This window comes from Periplaneta americana, chromosome 13 (assembly GCF_040183065.1).
Source record: "Periplaneta americana isolate PAMFEO1 chromosome 13, P.americana_PAMFEO1_priV1, whole genome shotgun sequence".
Lineage (NCBI taxonomy): Eukaryota > Metazoa > Arthropoda > Insecta > Blattodea > Blattidae > Periplaneta > Periplaneta americana.
This window is the reverse complement of record NC_091129.1, coordinates 123,421,034-123,445,898: the sequence shown is the minus strand read 5'-3', so window position 1 is coordinate 123,445,898 and position 24,865 is coordinate 123,421,034. Positions and strand designations below refer to the sequence as shown.

The 24,865-nt window shown below is 36.1% G+C and overlaps 1 protein-coding gene across 2 annotated transcripts in view; it reads left to right on the top strand.

Annotated features, from left to right (window-relative positions):
* The window catches only part of LOC138712351 (low density lipoprotein receptor adapter protein 1-like), a 239,842-nt gene that overhangs the window by 88,244 nt on the left and 126,733 nt on the right, over positions 1-24,865 (top strand). For both annotated transcript variants that reach the window (XM_069844013.1, XM_069844014.1), the window contains exon 2: positions 23,291-23,465. In XM_069844013.1, the coding sequence (XP_069700114.1) occupies positions 23,420-23,465 (46 nt within the window). In that variant the 5' untranslated portion in view covers positions 23,291-23,419. The remainder of the gene's footprint in view (positions 1-23,290; positions 23,466-24,865) is intronic.

The following is a 24,865-nucleotide window of genomic DNA, read 5'->3' as shown; positions in this document are numbered from 1 at the left end:
CCAGTTGTGTACCAAGAATAATATAGTTTTTGTTGAATTCTGAAAAGAATTTTAACAAAGAGTGATATGCAGGCCACAAAACTATGAAAAGCGATTTATTTATAATGCCTAATTTTAGTGAAGATTTTGTAAAATATGTTTCATACCAAAGCACCTCAATGGCTTGCAGATGTAACACTGTCTGGACGGTACTTATTTAATGATAATAAATAGCTTTAAAATGCGGTCATATGAAATGTAAAACGTGTACTGAAGAATTATCGCGCTAAATGAACCCTATAAATTTATCTTTCGAAGAGGTGGAAAAGTTCAAATATCTTTGAGCAACAGTAACAAATATAAATGATACTCGGGAGGAAATTAAACACAGAATAAATATGGGAAATGCCTGTTATTATTCCGTTGAGAAGCTTTTATCATCCAGTCTGCTGTCAAAAAATCTGAAAGTTAGAATTTATAAAACAGTTATATTACCGGTTGTTCTTTATGGTTGTGAAACTTGGACTCTCACTTTGAGAGAGGAACATAGGTTAAGGGTGTTTGAGAACAAGGTTCTCAGGAAAATATTTAGGGCTAAGAGGGATGAAGTTACAGGAGAATGGAGAAAGTTACACAACACAGAACTGCACGCATTGTATTCTTCACCTGACATAATTAGGAACATTAAATCCAGACGTTTGAGATGGGCAGGGCATATAGCACGTATGGGCATATAGAGTGTTAGTTGGGAGGCCGGAGGGAAAAAGACCTTTTGGGAGGCCGAGACGTAGATGGGAAGATAATATTAAAATGGATTTAAGGGAAGTGGGATATGATGATAGAGACTGGATTAATCTTGCTCAGGATAGGGACTGATGGCGGGCTTATGTGAAGGCGGCAATGAACCTCCGGGGTTCCTTAAACGCCAGTAAGTAAGTAAATGAACCCTATCCTCTAGTTGAAAGTTCACAGCCGTCTCTCACCTGCATGAAAATTATTAATCTCTGTTATTATCGTCATCTGTTATTCGATCATAGCGGGTAATTATTTCATTTTTATAACCCTTCAAAGAAATCCCTCACACTGCCAGACTCAATATGCAGGAATGTTTTCAACGACCATAATTAGAAATACTTGCAATCGACCAGCTTTCCAATATTAAATAATGCTGTCCATTCAAATTGCATCATCACTTCCCATAGATGATTCCGTGTATAATAATAAAAGCGTCATGTACCTGAACGTCGTGCGTCGTTTCCCTTCCATATTAGACTTCAATTTTACGAGTAGGAGTTAGAAAAATAAAATAACAACACATGTTGCCTTTGTTAGTTGTAATAAACAGTCTTCCTGTTACGTAATCCTTGGAGGACTGCACAGGCACGTTGGCAAGGTGGACTTCCTTTCCTAGAGCGACACTCGCCTACAGCAGTGGTTAATTTGTATTTTATCGCATGTTTTCACAGAAGTTGAAGTTGTCAAGTCCGTTTGCAAGGCTTTCGGCTCGAGCTTTTAAAAAGTTGACCTCATTACAACGTATTCCGTTAACTTGAGATGTGAGCAGATTGATTTTATATGACTTTCATGAAAGGACTGACTTGTGGACGTTTGATTTTATATGACTTTCATGAAAGAACTGACTTGTGGACGTTTAATTTTATATGACTTTCATGAAAGGACTGACTTGTGGGCGTTTGATTTTATATGACTTTCATGAAAGGACTGACTTGTGGACGTTTGATTTTATTTGACTTTCATGAAAGGACTGACTTGTGGACGTTCGATTTTATATGACTTTCATGAAAGGACTGACTTGTGGACGTTTGATTTTATATGACTTTCATGAAAGGACTGACTTGTGGACGTTTGATTTTATATGACTTTCATGAAAGGACTGACTTGTGGACTTTTAATTTTATATGACTTTCATGAAAGGACTGACTTGTGGACGTTCGATTTTATGTGACTTTCACGAAAGGATTGACTTGTAGACGTTTGATTTTATATGACGTTCATGAAAGGACTGACTTGTGGATGTTTGATTTTATATGACTTTCAACAAAGGACTGACTTGTGGACGTTTGATTTTATATGACTTTCATGAAAGGAGTGACTTGTGGACGTTTTATTTTATATGACTTTCATGAAAGGACTGACTTGTGGACGTTTGATTTTATATGACTTTCATGAAAGGACTGACTTGTGGACGTTTGATTTTATATGACTTTCATGAAAGGACTGACTTGTGGACGTTTGATTTTATATGACTTTCATGAAAGGACTGACTTGTGGACGTTTGACTTTATATGACTTTCATGAAAGGACTGACTTGTGGACGTTTGATTTTATATGACTTTCATGAAAGGACTGACTTGTGGATGTTTGATTTTATATGACTTTCATGAAAGGACTGACTTGTGGACGTTTAATTTTATATGACTTTCATGAAAGGACTGACTTGTGGACGTTTAATTTTATATGACGTTCATGAAAGGACTGACTTGTGGACGTTTTATTTTATATGACTTTCATGAAAGGACTGGCTTGTGGACGTTTGATTTTATATGACTTTCATGAAAGGACTGACTTGTGGACGTTTGACTTTATATGACTTTCATGAAAGGACTGACTTGTGGACGTTTGATTTTATATGACTTTCATGAAAGGACTGACTTGTGGACGTTTGATTTTATATGACTTTTAATGAAAGGACTGACTTGTGGACGTTTGCGTTATTCTTTATAGGGATGAGTTTTGATGGGGACGTGGGAATGGGAAAGGCGAATGTTCAATCGGTTTCGATGGAACTGGGAAAGGAGTAAATGTTTTCTTGGTGTTACGACGAGAAAGAAAACACAGCAGTTATGGTACTGAGGTGACGTCTCAGCATAACTGATCCTCTAAAACAGGCCTGCACAAGGTCTGCGCTCTCCGAGCCGACTCACAGCTCATGAGCGGAATGCAGATATTAGCTGCGCTCTGTATAAGGGTGGACTGGAAGAAGGGGTGATCTCGTACAAAATATACACAAAAGGAAATACAGTACTAATAAGAGCGTTTATGAAATGAATTCCAGTTCAGTGTTTGCAAAACTATCTTGGACTATTATTAATTAATAAAGAAATATTTATTTTACAGAAATAATAGAAATTCTATAGCTACTTAAATGTACAATATCATTTTGTTATATTTTTATTTATCAGTACATCAAAACGAGGTTTTATGCTGTTGGCAGCTGAAAGGAACAGTAGCCTGCTGATCGTAATGAAACATCAGTTACAGATGAATAATTTCGAGGGAAAAATTGTTCCGGAGCCGGGTATCGAACCCGGGACCTTTGGTTTAACGTACCAACGCTCTACCACTGAGCTACCCGGGAACTCTAACCGACACCGATCCAATTTTTCCCTCTATATCCACAGACCTCAAATTGGGCTGACAACCGTCAAGCAACCAACTTCTAGTGCACGCTAACTCCGTGTGACTTAAATTGTGGTTTTTTCTGTTAACGAACAGTGACGTGTATTGTGCAAATCAAGATTTCAGGTATAACTCCCTGTAAAGTTGATTTGAATAATTTCGAGGGTTCGATACCCGGCTCCGGAACAATTTTTCCCTCGAAATTATTCAAATCAACTTTACAGGGAGTTATACCTGAAATCTTGATTTGCATCAGTTACAGATGTTCGATGTCGGCCTTTATTAAAGTTGATTATAGAAAACAGTGCTCACAAATATAAATGTTGAGCCAAACATAGCAATCATTTACACAGCCAGCCTGTGTAGTCGTGGATATTATTTCTAATGTTTAGTCTTGTAAAACTCAACTAGGCTAGTAGTATTATTCAAACGATCTTTAGCCCTTAGGTCACATTGAAGATCAATAAGTTCGAGCTGTAAATGTTAAATGTTATGTTCCGTCTTTTAGATTCTCCATACTGTACTGTAGAGTAGGTAAGCAACGTGAAACAGTTACTGAGAATAGGCCTACGCACTGCACTCCACTAGATAACTGAGTAGTCGTTTCACTCTCCCCTACCTATAGCAAGTCTATGTCATTCTGACGTATCTTCCTCTCAGTTTCGGCGAGTGGTAAACACGGCTCTCCCGCTCCGAAGGAGCGCGCGCGCACGTTGAGCGCTGTTTGTGCAGGTATGCTCTAAAATTTATGTGTACTTAACTTCACAGTAGAAAAAACGCGGGAAATTAGATTATTCCTGAAACAGTAATATTTTAGAGAAATAGTTTATATCGAAATAATCAGAAGCAAGATTTTGTGAATATTCAAATATACACATAAGGAGAAATATTTTCTTTGACTATATTTGAGGTAAGCTATTAAGGGCTTCCTAATTAAATAACAATGAAACGAACATCAGAAAGGGATACAATTCGATGATTCACTACTTTACAGTGTTGCCTAAAAGCAACACTCCAATTCTTACTCATTTTTTCTGTGTGACAGTCATAGCCTTCAATTGATGCATTTCCATAATGTATTCGTTAATTTTATATGATACTCTGTATTGTGATCATTAAAATTGTCAATGAGCAAATTGCTTCTACTGCAGTCAAATGAAACCCGTTAGTTTTCTTTCATGTCATACATCGATTAGTCCACACCTGTGGAGTAAGGGTCAGCGCGTCTGGCCGCGAAACCATGTGGCTCGGGTTCGAATCCCGGTTGGGGCAAGTTACCTGGTTGAGATTTTTTCTGGGGTTTTCCCTCAACCCAATACGAGCAAATGCTGGGTAACTTTCGGTGCTGAACCCCGGACTCATTTCACCGGCATTATCACCTTCATTTCATTCAGACGCTAAATAACCTGAGATGTTGATGCAGCGTCGTAAAATAACTCATTAAAATAAAAAAAATACATCGATTATTATGTACATGAGTCCTCGCCATTCTTTATCACAGGTTTCAATTAACTACAGTAACTGGACTGTGAACATGCAGTCTTAAGCTAGTTATGTTGGCCATTCAAAACTGACATGTCTTACATTAGAAGTTTACATTATTTTGATCTTACCGCTGCGAGTTTCCTTCGAAGTATTTCCAAATCCACTGCTTTTTCTTGATTCCATATGTGAAGTAGCCGTTCATTACAGTTTATGAAGTGAATGGTAAAAAGCACATACAAGTTTCATTCCATACAGTTTTCTTTCATTTATTAAGGTTTTTTCAGATCATTTGTAACGGAGGCTCTTGCTTCGAATTTTCGCACCAAATTCGTTACGACATTCCTCAAAGGCCTTTTTATAATGTTAAAATATTTGTACGTTTAAGCTTATCAGTATACCAAACTCTGGGGAGTGCTTGGCAATAAATTTAATAATCTCTCTTATACAGTGTATGACGTCATATTGATTACTGTTGCTAATAAAGGAAACTTCATTGTTCAACGCAATATTGTCAACAGCCGCAAATGTATAAATGACACTAGCCACTCCTTCCTTGAGAGCACAATATAAGTATAACATATTCATAAAAAAAGCATCTGCGGACCTCTGGAAAAAATAACTAAGGGAGACGAGTGAAGTGCTTAGTGTAGAGTGTGGTATTATATGAGACAGAAACATGGTCATTACGACGAAGTGAAGAGAAGAGAATAGAAGCATTTCAAATGTGGATATGGATAAGAATGGAGCGTGTGAAATGGACAGACAAATTAAGAAATGAAGCTGTGTTGGAAAGAGTGGGTGAAGAAAAAATGACGCTGAAACTGATCAGAAAGATAAAAATGAATTGGTTAGGTCACTGGCTGAGAAGAAACTGCCTATTGAAGGATGTGCTTAGAAGGAATGGTGAACGAGAGAAGAGTTCGGGGCAGAAGAAGATACCAGATGATAGACGACATTTATATATAGGCCTATGGATCATTTTGCGGAGACAAATAGGAAGGTAGAAAATAGAAAAGACTGTGAGAATGCTGGATTTGCAGTGAAAGACTTTTCTTGCGCAGAACACTATGAATGAATGAATATTGATAAAGTATGTTCTTACTTTAAATATACTGATGACCAGGCTTCGGCTTAGGGACACAGAATAACCAGTATGAGGTTTAGAGTAAACTGAGTATAAATGACGTCATAACCCGTGTGGAGGAGTGACTGCAACAGCACAGGTGGGTCCGTAATGTGCATTACCGTTGTGTGTATTACTGCTTGGCTGCGGTACGTGTAACAGGCTTCGGCGTAGGGACACCTGATTGAAGGTTACAATTCACGTTAATACTTTAATGGTAGACATTTAGGGCTGTATTCATAGACATTCTTACCGCGGGCTTCCGGTGGCTGATCAGCGAACTAACGCTTTTCGTATTCATAAACCAGTGTTAGCTATATCATATATGAATCCTGTACAAGTAAACTAATGGTTAGTCGGGGCTAGTTTAGCATGCTCGTAGCGCGGGCTAGCGAAATGTCTATGAATAGCACCCATATTGTCTACACTAGGAATGTACTGTATATACTGCATCTGTACAGGTGAAATATATTTTTTGCCGTTTTGTCACGGACTGTTTACATGTTGAGACACGAAGTAACGGCGCGCTCCATCTCCCACTCCACTGGACCAACACAACATTATGGTCCGTGCGTTCTGAACTTCATGCGTTTCTGTGCCCAGGACCGAAGCCTGCTGATGACAACCTAAAAGCGCTGAGCAAACACTGCAGTAATATGTATGACGGTTAGCATAATACAAGCTTATCCTTAACAAAACATAGAAAGAATACACACTCATTCCCTGTGGAAAGAACACACATCTCCATTTTCCTTCCGGGAATCGATCCGTGTGCTTTGAGCTGTAAGTTGAAAGTGTCCCCATTTGAGCCAGAGTAGAGAACTGCAATTTAAAAGAGCAGTTAAATAGGGTATTTATTTCTGACCGCATGCGGACGTGCTAGTTTTTTTTAATCATTAGCATGGAATTTGATGTAATTCACCGGTTGTACCTCTATGGCCAAGTTATGAAATGCTTTTGATATGGTCACAATCGCTTTCTCTCGTATTATTTTGTATTTGTCATGAGGTTGATTGTGAGACATAGAACACTCACACAGTTTCTATTAGCGTCGTGCATTACAGGCGCTGTATTGCGTTCAAGTTTGTCGAGTACGGCGAAGTTCGATATTCGCCGATGTTCGCTCTGCAGGAGGAGGCCTGTCGCTCGTGTTCCACCTTTTTATAAAAAAAAATCGCTGTCCTCCACTCCCACACGTTCTTGTTCTAACTGCTGAAGGATTTCACCACAGATCTTGCGATTAGTTTTCCATATGAAATAAGATGACGATTTTAATGTCTTTGTTGCCTCTCTCAAGTTCGAACATTGCAGGACACTAGTCTAGGGTTACCATGGGAATAAATTCTATAGGAGGACATGGAATCTAAAATAAGAGGACATTGCTGAAAAAAGGAGGACTTTTTAAAAATTGGTATGAACGAAATTAAAGATAAAAACAATGGCTCACCCTAGTCAGTTTTCTCACTAGTTGCTGGATTAGTATTACATCTGTACCCTACTTATCGGTGGAGCCCACTTTGTGCACAAGAGCCTGAAGGGACGAACTTATATCTTGTACCAAATAACTATGGAACTGTTCACAGGACATGTCCTTGAAATTATATTTCACCATGATGATACCACAGTCTAGTCTAGTACATACAGTCACGAAGCTTGAGTTGTTGAAGGTACTAGAAACAATAGACTGTGCACGTAATATTTCGCACTGTATGTAATGAGGCGATAGTAGCGAGCCTAGTAGTTAGCAACTATCTATGGATGCATATTCTCTACGTATTGAGCTTCGTGACTGTATATACTAGACTGTGATGATACCTCTGACTGTCTCCGTTAGCATGCGATTTCGTTCTTTTGTCCATTGAGCAGATATTAGGGAAAATACTCTCAGCACTTCCATTGTGACTTGGGATAGAGAAATAGAATTGACATTTTTAGGAGTTCTGAGAAAGTTTCAGTGCTCGCAGAACTATTGGAATTGAAGAATTTGCACCATTGTTTATCTAAACTTAAATCTTTGCCCAAATTAACTTCATTGGCATATATTTGTACATTGCAGAATAAAATTGATAAAATAGCTTAGAATCATGATTAGTGACATTTTTAGAGTGTAAGAATTCAATGCATGTCAATATTTTATGTTTTTTATGTGCTCCAGCACATAGGTTTCACAATTTATTTAGATATTCTTTGCACAATATCGCACATTATTCAATATTCATATTAATTCTAGTTGAAATGAGAAATGCCGGATATTTCAAAATGTTTTAATGCCTGCCGGACAGGATAAAATGATTAAAAAAGAGGACATGTCCTCCTTTTGCCGAACGGATGGTAACAGGGAAATGAAACTACACTAAAGGCTGGTTCACAATAAACCGGGAAGGAGAGCCAGAATGAAAACTAGAAGCAGAGGACGTGAATATGGAAATTTTTTATTCACAATAAACCGAGAACGTAGACGACTATGCATATCGATATACATGTCAATAACGATATGTAAAGTCGATATTACGCATTCTGATGTTATTTGTGTATAATTTACCAATGACGTTCTCTCATGAGTACAATGCAGCCAACATAAACACAGGTTAACCAACTTCGAAATTTCAACTGAAATATTTCATTAGGTACGTTACTATAAATGTGCCCATGCATCTTTATTATCACAACCTATTTTAAGTCTACCATAACGTAAAATAATTAGAGAAGAAACATTTGTAATAGAACAAAAATGAACACAACAATAGTTATTGAATTGAAGCATGAATATGTAGTGTGTAATACAACCAATATAGTAATAAAATATGATTCACTTACGATCGGTGTTCAAAGATGCAGCTATTGAAAGCCATGTATTCTTCTTCTTTTCTCATCTTTATACGAGGCGCGCAGCTTATCGTAAACGTGAGGATTTTCCTCAACATTCAATCAAATATTGGAATCTCATCAAATAAAAGTTGCTCCATGATGCACAGCACAGAACAAAATAATACATAGGTTATGTCACGGTCTTCTTGCTACAAAATATACGACGACAAAATAGCTTTTAGATGGCAATAGAATGAATCTAGTGGGCTGTGATCGGAAACGTGAACGCCAATGTTGAAACTTGGCCAACTCTCCGTTTCCGATCCCGGGCTCCGGCAAGCTTTACGTTAATTGTGAATGCTCACATTTTAATGTACACATTTTAACAATTTTACCGTTTTCGTTTTCGTTCCGATTCTCGTTTCCGATTTATTGTGAACCAGCCTTTACCTGCTGGGACGTGAACCTCATCGTCTGAGCTTATTGCTGAATATGCTAACATGCCACAGCCTTGGACTGGAGGAAGGAAACAAAGAATTTCCAATTACCAACCAGGTCTCATAATGGTTTCTTTGTGACACGTGACCAGTGACTACGTTATACTCATACAGATTTCAAAATTCCTTAAAGCTGCTACTTCGTATAGGAGTAGAATAACAAGTGAACGAGGGGGGAGGAGAAATATCGGTCTGGAAACTGCTGAGTCCTCTACTTGGATACTCGATCACGGTCGATCTGGCCGTTATTGTTGGAACGTGCCCCGGAATACGACTAGACTATCCATCTTCCTTATTTCAACAGTCTGGTGTTCTCCACTCGATATTCCCCACTCGCGGAGGAGACTGATCAGTTTTCTGAGGAAGCGCGCCGGAGTTGTGAAGCTTCTGCTTCCCTCGCATAAGCCACAGAAAAATCTATCACACAAATTCAGAGATTGCAGATATCTCAAGTCCTGTTGCTTCTCTAACAAGCAAACATTCTGATGGGGGCAAATAAAAATGTTAAATTTTTTTCTTCCACCATGTTAATAATGTCAAAAGAAGTACTTATACAAATTTTGGCCACTCGATCGGAATTACAAGGCCGTCCAGAAAGTGATTTTCCCTGGGGCCGTTTACAGAAAAAAAACACAATTGCATGGAAAGATTTATTGAAACAGATATAACAATTGTTGAGTTATTTGTCAACATATCCCCCACTTGAACTGAGACATTTGTCAAACCATAGGATGAATTTTTGTATCCTTGTGTCGTAGAAGTCAGTCTTCTGGGATCGGAACCAGCGTTTGACAGCCACCTGCACCTCTCTGTCGATCCCATGACATGACTAATGTCTCAATTCCGGTGAGGAATATGTTGAAAAATAGCTCAACAATTGCTGTGTCTGTTCCAATAAATTTTTGCAATGAAATTATGTTTTTTTTCCGTTAACGGCCTCTGACGAACTTATTTTTTTACGGCCCTCGTAATTGCGATCGAGTGGCCAAAAGTTGACATTATTAACATGGTGAAAGAAAAAAAATAACTTTTTTATCTGCCCCCATCAGAATGTTTGCTTGTTAGTTGCCATTTGGAGTTTCTTTGTTATATATTAATTTTCATTCTAAAATATGAAGAAATGAGGCATGGCCATGATCACTACAACCGATATCGTTAGTGCAACCACCAACACCACCACCACCACACTACCACTATCATCATCACCAACTTAATTAACACTTTTAGCATCACCAGAACTACCACAACTAACACCTAATCGTCAGGGTTTCAGGCGAGTCTCGCCTCTATAAAACTGATTTTTGTTTGTAACTTCGGTTTGCAATTTAGTAGAGAAAATCCCTTGCTGTCAGATCGCAGAGAAAGATGATTGCAGTATGTATTTGAGCTAATATGTTGGTTCATAAGAGGAATTGAACCGCATCCGTCATAAAGGAAAGAAATCTGATTTTCTCGGTGGAGTAACTTTCTTTATATTTTTTTGGTAATCACTCCTTTTCAATTCATAAATGTGATGAAAACAGTGTTATATTCTATATCTGTGTTTTAATTTAACTTCGTTTGTGTTGGAAGAGTTTCTGTCATGTGATCTATTGCTTTATCTCAGAGAACTAATCGTAAACAGTTGTTTCTCTGATTTTTGTTTTTGTTCCGTTTTTCTGTAGCGAAGCCTGTGATGTCTATGTTATGTTCTTTTTTGGTTAGTAAAGATTATTATTATTATTATTATTATTATTATTATTATTATTATTATTATTATTATTATTATTATTATTATTATTATTATAGGGTGAAGTGTTCATATTTTTCATTTTTTTTTTTCATTTTTAAATAGAACTATAAATGATTGGAATGATCTACCTCCAGCGGTCTTTTTAGGCTGTTCTTCCTTAAGGAGATTCAAGAATAACTTAAAACGTTGTGTAAAAAGTGTAAATTAAAATAGAGGTGACATCAATTTTTTAAGGTGACAAGTATTTACTTAGCTTGACGAGTTACTGCCTTTGTTTGAATTGTAAGATTAGTTTAAATGTAGTTTTGTTTATAAGTATGAATAAGGGTGTAATTGTATGTCTTATTTGAACTGTTGTATCAGTGAAGCGTGGTGAGTCAGTGAAGTTATGGTTTTACAATATAGTGGATAGTTTCGATCAGTGATAATTTATAGTGTCAATGAAATGTGTTCTATAGTGTCAGTGAAATGTGTTATATAGTGTCAGTGAAATGTGTTCTAAGGTGTCAGTGAAATGTATCATAGTGCCAGTGCAGTCAGTGAAATGAGAGTAAAGTGAAAGATTATTATCAGTACCAATGTGAAACTTATGTAGGGCCCTTCACATGTAGGTTGTAATGTAAAATTAGGTTCACTTATTAATTAGGCTATTTTATGTATTATTAATTGTAATTATTGTGTATAATTATATTGCGCATTCTTATTGTATTGTGTATATAATTGTATTGTGTATATAATTGTATTGTGTATATAATTGTATTGTGTATTGTAATTTTATTGTGTATTGTTTATATTGTTTGTACCACTGCCACCGGGTAATTGTCCATTTGCAGTGTAAATAAATACATAAATCACTGGTATCGATTGTTTTATAAAATTTCACATCAAGAAGTAAATTAACCAAATTTTATAACTTGCTGAACTTCTACCCGTATTTAGTGAATGGAGAAAAAATTTCAACCTTCACTTTTTGTTTTCTTTATTCTTGGTGGGTAAGTACAATGTTCGCTTCTTTTGCCGCAGGCCTGCGTGATTGTTGAGTGGTGGGATACACAAGAATTGGCGGTCGCCTCGCCTCGTTCTTGTATGATGCAATTCAACTTCTCTTGCGCTCACACTAACAACCAGCGGAATAGAGGAAAAGTAGCCTACATAGAATTGTGAGGACTGTCGTTCTGACTCAGATGGAGTCATCTTCATTCATTCCTTCATTCATTCATTCATTCATTCATTCATTCATACATGAATCAATTAACCCACCTACCCATCCAATTATTAATCACTTCATTCACTCTTATTTATTTATTTATATTTATTTATTTATTTATTTATTTATTTATTTATTTATTTATTTATTTATTCACTCAATTATACAATCGTGCTTAATTCGTCCCATACATTAATCATCTATTTACTCTCTGTACAATTATGTATGTATGGGTATAATTAATATACAGGGTGGAAGCGAAATAACTCTGCAGACTTTCAGAGTGAATAGCTCATGTTGTATGTAACAAAAAATGTAATACCATATTGGTGGAAATGTAAGAAACGAAGCTGTGTTGGAAAGAGTGGATTAAGAAAGAATGATGCTGAAAGTGATCAGAAAGAGGAAAAGGAATTGGCTGGGTCACTGGTTGACAAGAAACTGCCTACTGAAGGATGCACTGGAAGGAATGGTGAACGGGAGAAGAGTTCGGGGCAGAAGATATCAGATGATAGACGACATTAAGATATGTGGATCATATGAGGAGACAAAGAGGAAAGCTGGGTTTGGAGTGGAAGACCTGCCCTTGGGCAGAACACTGTGAATGAATGAATGAATGAATGAATGAATGAATGAATGAATGAATGAATGAATGAATGAATGAATGAATGAATGAATGAATGAATGAATGAATGAATGAATGAATTGGTGGAAAGTCAATAGTTTTCTCTAGAGTAATCTCACTAGAGGTTTTGATTTATCTAGAGAGAATCAAAACTCGAGTGAAATTTAATTGACTATTACACGATTAGGAGGAAGTATATAAAGATTATAACAAATAAAGCACTCTAATACAATAAAATATTAAGTGACTTATTAAATTGTCTTGAAAATGTATTATTGTACCATCTCATAATTACAAATATTCCACTAGATGACAGTAGTATGTTATGATGAGCTGTTCTTTTGTTACCAGTTGTGCCAACTATACAATCTCATTGAACTCTATGGACGATTACTAGTCGAGAAGGCTTTGTTGATTCAGTTACATTTTTATTAAAACAGTTTAATTCGACTTCAATTATCAATATATATTAAACAACATCTGACATATGACTATCCATAATCTCATACAACAGAAGCTACAACATAACCTAAATGATATAAATAAGATAAATGATAGAAAAGTTTTAATTAAGGATGGTGAAATACACATAACTCATTTTAAAAGGTACAATAAAATTATTGAAAGTACAATGAAACAAAAGCTAGGGAGGTGATAAAAATAAACATGCTATGGAGGTGATAAAAGCAAACAAATGCTAGGGAGATGATAAAAATTGTAGGATAAGCAGCCATGATTTGTTAAAACACGTCGATCCGTACCGTTTTATTGGTCAAAAGTAGTATGACGTTGTAAAAGCGTAGTAGTCAGAAAGAAATGTTTTTTTACCAAATGTTTAACACCCTCTTATTATGTAAATATTACTAGTAGGATCGTGATTTTTGTCCATATCGATAGAAAATGTAATAAATAATAATTTAGCCTTCTGACTATTTCAATAGCGTGGACGGTTTTCGTGTAAATTTAATTTAAAAACCAGTAATTTGAAGCCACTGGCCGATGAGACCAGCTTGGAACATTTAAAAGGGCAGTGTGTTCCTTTCAATCTGCAGGATTATTTTACTTTTACTCTGTATATATATAATACAGTACCTCAGGTTAGCAGTTAAATATGATTTAACTTTCACCGTGTTCAATATGACTCGGATTGTTGGTCTTCTGGTTTTTGTATCGCTTCAAAGATGAAGACGACATCCAACGTTTCGAAGCTACGTTCTGACTCCATCATTAGGGAAGTCAAATGAAGGGGTAGCCTATATCTGGGGTCCGTTACAAACACCTGTAACTACAAAACGTTGGATTTGTGGCACCATTTTTCTGTCTTAATTAATAGAACCCAGTTAATTACGAGTGGGGATTATGTGGTCCGAGGACAGGTCGTAAGGGCTCTCAGTTTCTCTCGTAATGAAAACTCAGTTTTATGGGGAACTTTATTATCTTGAGTTGCTGCATTCTCCCTCCGTGCTGCAACACGCAACACACACGTGTTACTTGCTTTCTTGAGTAGGTTGTTTAACGATCTGTTTTATGGCAGAGACAAAGACATGAACTTATCTGTCGGAGAAGAATCCGGAGGCTAGCTCTCAAGATAGGGAAGGGAACCACCGACAGAGTTTTCATTTTGCACCTGTGTACCTCTAGTTATGTATATCATTCATTTGAAACTGTAAATTATCGATTATGGTCTTAATATTTTACGCCTTGTAATACATTTTTATGTTTATAAGAGGATCATCCAGAAAGTAATACTCATTTAGTGCTAAAAAACGAAGTGTTCAATAACAAGAAACGCGGTTTATGTAAAATTATACAGGTAGTGTCTCATACGTAATATCGGCTTTGGAGCAAAATTTTAGCTGAGAGTGTGGTGGCAAGAAATTAATATAACCTTCAAAGTAAAGACCATTAGATTCTATGGTATTGTGCCACCTTCCAGTGAGGTTTGTTATCCCGCGATGATATCAGTTTCTGGTTTCGGATTCCAAGAATTCGGTGATACCCATTTGGACGGCTTCCAAGTTTTGGGAATTTTTTCCACGCAGGAAGTGTACCGTGGACCGAAACAGATGGTAATCTGAAGGCGCGAGATTAGGGCTATACACCGGGTGTGATAACAGTTCGATTTCTCCAGATTCCTGGATTTTTCCATGGTTTTTCAAAATTTAATTACATTTCATTAGCCAAAAATGGAATGACGTCATATAAACGAAATAGTCGTAAAAGTATTTGTTGTGAGTTAAATACAGATGCAGAAATGAATTTAGGATAAACAGTCGTACACCTTCTAAAAGAAGGCTTGATGTTTAGCAGGAGAGTGATACACGGAACAAATTTAATCATGTACCGAGACTCTGGGACAGAACTCCGAACTTCAAAGTAACGAGACCACCACGCTGTTCTGTCTTGTTTTGTCCTGCCTGTGGTATCGCAGTGTCTTTTAGAGGTTGAATCCCGTACGATATTGTGGTTTGTTATCAAGGCTACATGTTATGTTAGAAAGTATAATTATTGAATGTTTTTTTTGCTTTTACAGATAATTAAATGCAATGAAAGAGTCCATTTTGTTCCACATAAATAGTTGGCATATAATTGGCTAAGTTTTGATCTTGGAGACAAAAACACTTTGCAATCAAAGGTCACAATCTTTCTCTTTTTTATTTCTCTGTAAACAAAATTATTATCAATTTTATGAATATAGTTCCATTATTGGTAATCTATTGCGTAAATTTCCTAATAACTTGATTATGATTTAATGAAATGAAAATATATTTGGTAATAAGAAGTGATGGAACTGGATACTGCTTGAGTGATTCAATTAGCGCGGCGTCAGAATTCCTGCTAATTTCGGTTGGGACAAATTTCTCATGTCTGAAATCTGCTGCAAGGTCTCGACACCATTTTTTTCTCTTCTGACAGTAACAATAATATTATTATAACGATAATGTGAAGAGATGATGACATTATAACATCAAATGATGATGATGACGTCGTCGATGCTAATGACGATGATGGCATTGAACATGACAGTAATGGGAAAGATGACGAGGATGACATTTATGATGATGATAAAGAAGATGACGATGATGGTGATGATGATGATGATGACGACGACGATGACATCGACGATGCTAATGATGATGACATTGATCATGACAATAATGGTAAAGATGATGATGATGATGATGACATTGATAGTGATAGTGATGGTGATGGTGATAACATTGAGTCGTTCTCGGTAGTCATTGGTTACCATGCTAGCCTTTGTATCCGAGGGAAATAGATTGTAAAGAATGGTACAATAATTCATAGTACTCGAGGTTTCCTCCGGCAAGGAAATAAAGTTGAGATGTACTACTACTACTATTACTACTACTACTACTACTACTGCTACTGCTACTACTACTACTGCTACTACTATTACTGCTGCTACTGCTACTACTACTACTGCTACTACTACTGCTACTACTACTACTACTGCTGCTACTGCTACTACTACTACTGCTGCTACTGCTACTACTACTGCTGCTACTGCTACTACTACTACTGCTGCTACTACTACTACTACTGCTGCTACTACTACTGGTGCTACTGCTACTGTACTACTACTACTGCTGCTACTGCTACTACTACTACTGCTGCTACTGCTACTGCTGCTACTGCTACTACTACTACTGCTGCTACTGCTACTGCTGCTACTACTGCTACTACTATTACTGCTGCTACTGGTACTACTACTACTGCTGCTTGGAAGGTCATTTTTTCTTGACCTCGGCACCTGTATGGTCGGCACCACACTCCGTCCTGTGGAGGTGAGGAGATTGGATTTTACTAATTAGGCTCTCCGAACTTCACCGAAATTCACCGCAAGGGTTGAACATTATTTCTATCAGGTTTTGACCGGATCAGAGACCGCAAAATCCCAATTAACCTTTGTCCCCTGACCTTTCATTATATACGCCTAAATATTACTGAGAAATTAACATGGCACACATCATTTGATAGTGAAACTCTCAAAGTTTCTTATTCTGAGTTTCGGAAAACGTATTATTTCTGCTGCCATGGGAAACATTGCGGAAAAATTGTAACTCTACGACATAAATGATTTTGCGTTCTGCATCTTGCGAAAACAAATTCAGGTTATTTAGTAGACGTTTCCGAATTAACCATCTATCACATCGTTGGATTGGATGTGCTTTTGCCACTAATCTGGCTTATCGCCCTTGGCCTCCCAGGTCACCACACTTCACACCATGAGAGTTTTTTTTCTTTGGGATATGTGAAGAATGCAGTTTGTGATCCACACTACCCCAAGATCTTGAAATAAGACATCGGATCTCTGCTGCGATTGCACCCATAAACAGAGTTATGTTGGAAGGAGAGTAACAAGAATTTGACTTTCTTTTTCACTTATGCTGTGTAACAAGAGATTGTCACATTGAGTGTTTATTGCATCGTTAATATTTACTTCATAATAATCGTATGAAAATTTTGCCATCAGGGAGCGAAACTTGTTGCCCGATGAAACAGATTAGCTGTTTTTTGACTATAGATATGGGTTTGTTTGCATGTGCGTGAGTAGTCATGTTCAGTGCTGGAGAGGTATAGGCATAGACACAGATTTCCGCATAATGACATGAAGCGTAGAATATAGTAATTCATAATAATATAGGGAAGTCGGTAGGCAAATTAATTAACCATATCAGTTTGTGGACAGTGTAGCATTTCTTAATTTGAAAGGAATAGTCTTGAAACAATCATCCAACACTTTCAATGTCGACGTTATTGAAGCATTACGAGCTCTCATGTTGAATTACCTGAATTTACACCTGTTGTGCTGAAATGTGTCTGGGTTCCTTGTGCATCTGTTGAATAAATTGATATATGAAACCTTTTTTATCATTATTTTGACGCCTAATGAGTAGTATAAGGTTATTTTTTCATGTAAAAATCTCTTTTCAATTTATACGAAATTATTGCGATTATCTTACAACTAATTCGCGATAAAACGCGAAATATAATATTTTATCACCATTTTCTTTTCGAAATTAATGCGTAATTCTGTGGTCTCTACGCAAGGATGTAAGTTACTCGTCACAGTTGATAAAGCGTCATAAAATAACCAATTTAAAAAGTTTACATCGTCATATTAATCTGTGAACATCATGCAAGTTCTCAGACACATGTTACGCTTGATGTTCAAGTACTCCGGAGTGCCTCATAAAAGCCCAGTTTCTTGCGTCATCACAGATTTTCTTTACGTTCATTTCGCAGCTTGTTTCAATACCGCCAGAATTTATTGCGTTTTAATCTCTATAATCCTGTGCCGTCCCAATTATAATTATCGCCTTCGGCTAGTAAACTGCACTGAACACATGTTTACTTCTGTAACTCTTTAGCATTTATAATTTCTTGCTATAAAAGACGCTGAAATCTTCTGCAGATGTCGTGCCTGCTGCTGAATGATCGCTGAAGACAACTTACAGTTTTTCAAGTAATGGCACTTTGAACTCCAGTGTTTACTTTTACTATTATTGTTATAATCACCGAATAATAGATTTAAAACCCTTGCATTCAGGAAGTCCTTCATTAGGGAATGAAAGTATACAGGGTGTATCTAAATTGGTGTCAAATATTTCGGGGACGTGTTCTTAACATCAAAACAATTTAAAAAGTTAATAAGAACATGGGTCTGAAAACCATTCGTTAGGGAGTTATTAAAGGATTTGTCCCTTTTTGACCGCTGATTGATGGTTTTTTGTTTGTTTGTAGTTTGTAGAGCGAAGAAATCAGAAGAAAATGTATTCTGTGAGTGAACAGAACGAAATGATTTGCATCATTTAATTGAAGATGTGCTTCTGGACGTCATCCAACGAATGTGTTTTAACACGATGCTGCTCCAGCTCATTTCAGTGTGATAGTTCGTAATTTTTTTAATGATCGATTTCCCCAAAGATGTATTGGTCGAAGGGGATTCACTGCATGGCCTGCTCGATCGCCTGATTTGAATCCAATGGATTTCTTCGTCTGGGGACATTTAAAGTCTCTGGTTTATGCGACTCCTGTACTTAATGCTGATATTCTGAGAGCGTATCCAAATGGATTTCACGAAATACGAAACACTCCAGGAATTTTCAACAGAGTACGCCAGAGCATGTAACGCAGGTTTAGGGGACACATCGAATCAGGAGGAAGCCACTTCGAGCAATTTTTGTAACATTAAATTTTGTCTTGTAACTCTGAAATAAATTATTTTGAGACCAATGTTCATATGAACCTTTTGTAATGTTTTTGTGTTACGAACACATCCCCGAAATATTTGACACCAATTTAGATACACTCTGCATATTGAATCGAAGGCAGCAGATGACGTCAACAATTTGATGCATTTTGGTTAAATTTATTTTTATTTTAGACGTCATTCTCATTATTCTTTGCAAGCGTTTCGTAAAAATGTAGTTCTAAAATTCTTTATTGTGTTGAAAAAAATAATGCTATTTGTAGTTTCTTTTCTTGTACTATCGATTCAAAGAAAACACACTTCATGTTATTGTAATTGGAATTAGAGACAGGGTTATTACTATTCATTTTCATTCGTGGTGTTCTGTCCAACGGCAGGTTTTCCACTCCAAATCCAGGATTCTCCAATCTTCCCTATTTTAAACTTTCCTCTTGGTCTCCGCATACGATCTATATCGTCGTTGTTCCTGCAATAACTGCTATGTGCAAAATATAACATTTTTTCATTAGAAAGAAAAAACACGCTTATTCACCCTATGGCAGCCATACATAGGAGACTCTGAATTCTCACATTTTCGAAACAAAGAAATATAATTACATGTAGGAGATTTTATTATTTGCTGTATCACTATTTATAGTACATTATGCAACGAGCCTATAATGGTAGTAATTAAGACGCGAGTATGTTTATGAAACGAGCGCAAGCGAGTTTCATAATTTTCATACGAGCGTCTTAATTACCATTATAGGCAAGTTTCATACGACTTTTTATGCTCTACCATATTTTTAACTTGAAATTATTCATAAGTATTCATGTTATTGTTATCTAAGTGAGGAGCGGAACTGACCTTGTACAATAACCTACATCGTAAATTGTGAGATGTGCGCAGACGCGAAAGTATTGATTTTTTCCGAGAAACATGTCGACGACCTTGATATAATCTAGAGAGTAAAAGAAACATTAATCTTGATATAACCTTGAAATTGAATTATACATTGAAAAACGAGATGACAAATTGAATTTATTTGAATATTATTTACAATTAACGCTAATTATTATAGTAACAGAACTGACTTTATTTCAAATGTAGGTTATTTATTGTGCAATTGGTGAAATCTATACTTGCGCTTTCATATGGTGCTTTCTGATTGGCGGAACACCTGAACTTTAATGAATAGGTGTACTTTAATGAGGTCCATTAAAGGGCTGCTACCATTTCGGCATGGTCGAGCATAAAGTTATTTAATAGAGCAAAAATCTGGAAATCGATAAATATGTTACATAGGAGTTATTGTCACTTGTGGGGTCCAGACTTGTCTTCGGACAGTTGACTAAACAACAAACGTAGTCTATTTCGTGAACAAATAATTTTAAATCTATATTTAACTTCGTATTTACTGTAATACACACAACAGGTTTATATCATTTTACACATAAGATTAAAATTAACTTACAATTTAAGATTGTAGGAAACAAAGGGAAATTTGTTTTTCCAGCCCCTCAACAGGAAACCGTTAACTTCACTAGTGTCTTAATTTGAAGTGTAATATAATTTGTTCATGATTTCTTGTAACTTTATATTAATAAGTAATAACTTACAGTATTTTCGAGCATAAGCCATGCACGGGTAGTCCTCAAACCGGATAAACCGTGCACAGATAATCAAGAGTATATACTGTATTTATTTTGCGAATCTGTAAGCTAGTGATAGACATAGTAACCATTTCGTAGCCAAAAACAACAGATAACACAATAATCTATATATATATATATATATATATATATATATATATATATATATATATATATATATATAATTTGAACTGGTAATGGAAATTACGGTAAAACGGCTGAATGGATTTTAATGAATGACCCGTCATTTTGAAGATTGGCATCCAAGAATTTTCAGAAAAATAGTAATTTTCAGTGAAGCGTTAGTTTTCCTACATAATTTTCCTATTTTCCAAAATCCATCTTTCGTCACTTTTGAGAACTAATTGCATTTCAGAATAAAACAAAACACACACTACAATAAACAATAGGCTATTACAAGAAGACCATGACCAGCAGGATTGCTGACACATTTAGAGTTCAAATTCAATTGGTTATTAAAAACTTCAAGACTTACTAAAAATAATTTGCAGGTCTGATTCTGCGGTGTGTAATTTTCTGAGTGCAGCTGTGTATTGGATATTAAAATGTACAAAACTTGAGGTGGTTTGATGACATTATTACCATTAGAAATTAAATATTGTTATAGTTAATGCCTTGATAATACATATATGCGTAAAATAATAATATTGTTATTAAAAATCAAATATTTTTATAGTTATTAATCAAGTGGGGTTGGGTCTTTTTCATATACTTAATGGTGGTGTGGTGTAGATACTTATATGCGTCATTCTCTTCAGTATTGGCTCGAGAGAGCGCAAAAATTACAGTTCCTAAGGAAAGACGGTATTACTTACTGATAAAATAAGAAGCCTACAAAATTTTGTAGTCTCCCGATCATTTCAGCAAGATCTCTTAGGATAAAATGATTTTATCCTCTACATTTCAAGCTCTACATGCAGCAGCTATACCAAGATGCTATGTCTATTGTTCGAAAGCATAGCAAACCTGACCTTTTTTTAACTTTCACCTACAATCCACAATGACCTGAAATAGCTATTACATGAAAAATCCACTGATCGTCCTGACATTGTTACTTGCGTTTTCGCGTTGAAACTAAAAAATTGAAGGTAGATAGATAGGTTCAAGAAAAAGTATTTGGCATAAAAAAGACATTCAGAGGGAGTATGTTTATTATGGAAGCAAATAACTTTCAAAATGTCTGGTATTTTTCATTGAAAATAAATCTGAAAAATGTTTATTTGAACGTCTAATGAAGTTAGTTTGCTGCATTTGTGCACAAGTCACTAGTATAGTATAATACGTGTCAAAAATGACTTTCATACTCCATCGACAAGTCTATCGTGCTATCAGAAAGGAGTGTGTTATATGGCAATAAAAGTGTTTAATAGCCTCCTTATGGATATAAAAAATCAAACTCAAAACATAAGATGAAAGAGTAATGGAACGGAGAAAAATTCTCTCCGGCGCCGGGATTTGAACCCGGGTTTTCAGCTCTACGTGCTGATGCTTTATCCACTAAGCCACACCGGATACAACCCCGGCGTCAGATAGAATCATCTCAGATTAACTCCAACTCTTGGGTTCCCTCTAGTGGGCGCCCTCTGCACTACGTCATAGATGTCTATGAACGTAGGACCGAAGTCCACACATGTGCTGAGGTGCACTCGTTATGAGTGACTAGTTGGCCGGGATCCGACGGAATAAGCGCCGTCTTAAATCACGAAGTGATTTACGCATATCATATATATTATTTTAATGTACCGAAGTACATATGATATTTCCATGCAGATATCCTGCGTCATCATACGATGAAAGAGTAATGGAACGGAGAAAAATTCTCTCCGGCGCCGGGATTTGAACCCGGGTTTTCAGCTCTACGTGTGATGCTTTATCCACTAAGCCACACCGGATACAACCCCGGCGTCGGATAGAATCGTCTCAGATTAAGCTCCATCTCTTGGGTTCCCTCTAGTGGCCGCCCTCTGCATGGAAATATCATATCTACTTCGGTACATTAAAATAATATATCAAAACATAAGATTATTTAGGGCGAAATTAAAGAAGCACCTAATGTTTCATGTCTTCTATTTTGTAGGTGAATTATTTATGACATTCAACAACGCTTCATGAATATTTCTGTGTTACATTAAGTATCGATACTAAACCTTTGTGTAGATTATATTGTAAAACTCGTCTGTATATATTTCAACTAGACTGTGACTATAATTAAGACTTTATAGCACTAATAAGATTATTTTTTGACGTTCCATATTCTAGCTGTGAAGCGATGTACGAATACCATGGCACGTAAATAAATACTAAACAATAGAATACTGTTTTCTGCAGCGTTTTGTTCCTAGCTAGCGCCTGCCATGAATTTCGCTGTCATCGTCGATGACGTAAGGGGCATTGTGATTGCATTCATTGAGTGCACCTCTGTGAGAAAAAGGTGTCTGTGGAAGCGAAGCAGCGAGCTTTGCTGCCAGGTGAAGCATGAGCAAGAAATGAATGTAATTACAATAAAACACGTTATGTTGGCAGCGGCGGTGGAAAGCTGGTGACTCGGTGGTGGGGGCTGGCTGTCAGATGGGAGGCTGGATGCAGGCAGCGCGAGAGCAGAAGCTGTGCTGTGGTGCTGGGGAACGCACGTCTTCGTAATATCGTGCCAGCATGTCTTTCTTGAAGGCGATCTGGAGGGGTAACTCCAAGCACAAGAGTGAGTAACGTTATATCTTTCAGTTTTCACTTAATTTTGTCTTTTAATGGCGTCAGAAATGTGTGTTAATTCAGGTTATAACAGCATTTGAAGTGGACCTTAACTCTGCTTGCGTGAAACGGCCAAAATACAAAAGCAAATACACAAACAAGACTATTTTCCGCTATGTACAGATATTTCGACTTTATTTACATCTGTAACTTTACACGTTAAATAATATGGAATTGAAATCAGATGTATTGATATTATTAACACAACGACTTGCTTTTATAATGGTAAAATATATTAGTCATATCTTTTATATTTTAAAATGTCGAAGTTTTGTTAATTAAATGTTTGGAAATTATTTTCAATATATGAAGAGAGCACAACTTTTCCTGAAATCGAATTTATTCAAACAGCAAATTACGCTACATACCGATGGCTAAGAAGTGGTACCTCGTGTCTGTAAATTTGCAGGTGAATATAAAAATGTTTTAAAAATTAATTTTTCTCAAAATAGATAAAACAGTTTTATACGTTTCTGCTTTGCAAGATCTTCTACTCGTGGACGGAAATTAGTTAACTGTCCAATTTTGTGAACATAATAATAATAATGTAGTTAAATAAATGACCATTTTTGTAGATACCAGGTATCACTTCTTAGCCATCGATATACATATTTAATAAAGTTTGCACCCAAAAGAGTAAATGCTCGTGCTTGTGATAATTCCAGTTCCGTAATGTAATACAAGTTAAATGATATAATTAAAATCTTAAGTAGAAATTGAGGAAAAACACCCCTGAGGATGAAGTAAACGGACTCAGGAACGGCTATACGGCATAGAAAAGTATACAGTATAACATTTTTTAAAACCAATTTTAATACAGTGAAGTTTTTTAAAGTTATAAAGTTTTTCGGCTTTTATTATATTTAAATATTAAGTGTTATAAAGTGAATAGATGACAAATCAAAAAACCACTACCTAGTTGAAAAAAAGAAAATAAAAAAAATATCTATAGGAAAAAAGTTAAATAATGGACAGTTGCAGTTTAAAGAAATATTATAATATTTAATTCTCTTATAGGCTACGGAAAGTGTTATTAAGGTTACTTAATTCTGGATTTATTCTGATAAACTGATAGTATAGTTCTGGTCCATGATACTAAAAATGAATTTAGTATAGTTCTGGTCCATGATACGAAAAATGAATTTGCCGAATTTATATTGTATTTGGTTCAAGTAAAATAGATATTTTGCCTCGTATTGTGAAATATTTCGATGTCACTTTTCTATTTACGTTTTTATTAAAAAAGTTCAATAGAGCTAATTATTGCAAATTTGTTCAATATTATGACACAAAATTCTGAAGAATTCACATGTGTTGGGGTAATCAACAGGTTTTGAGAAACAAATTATT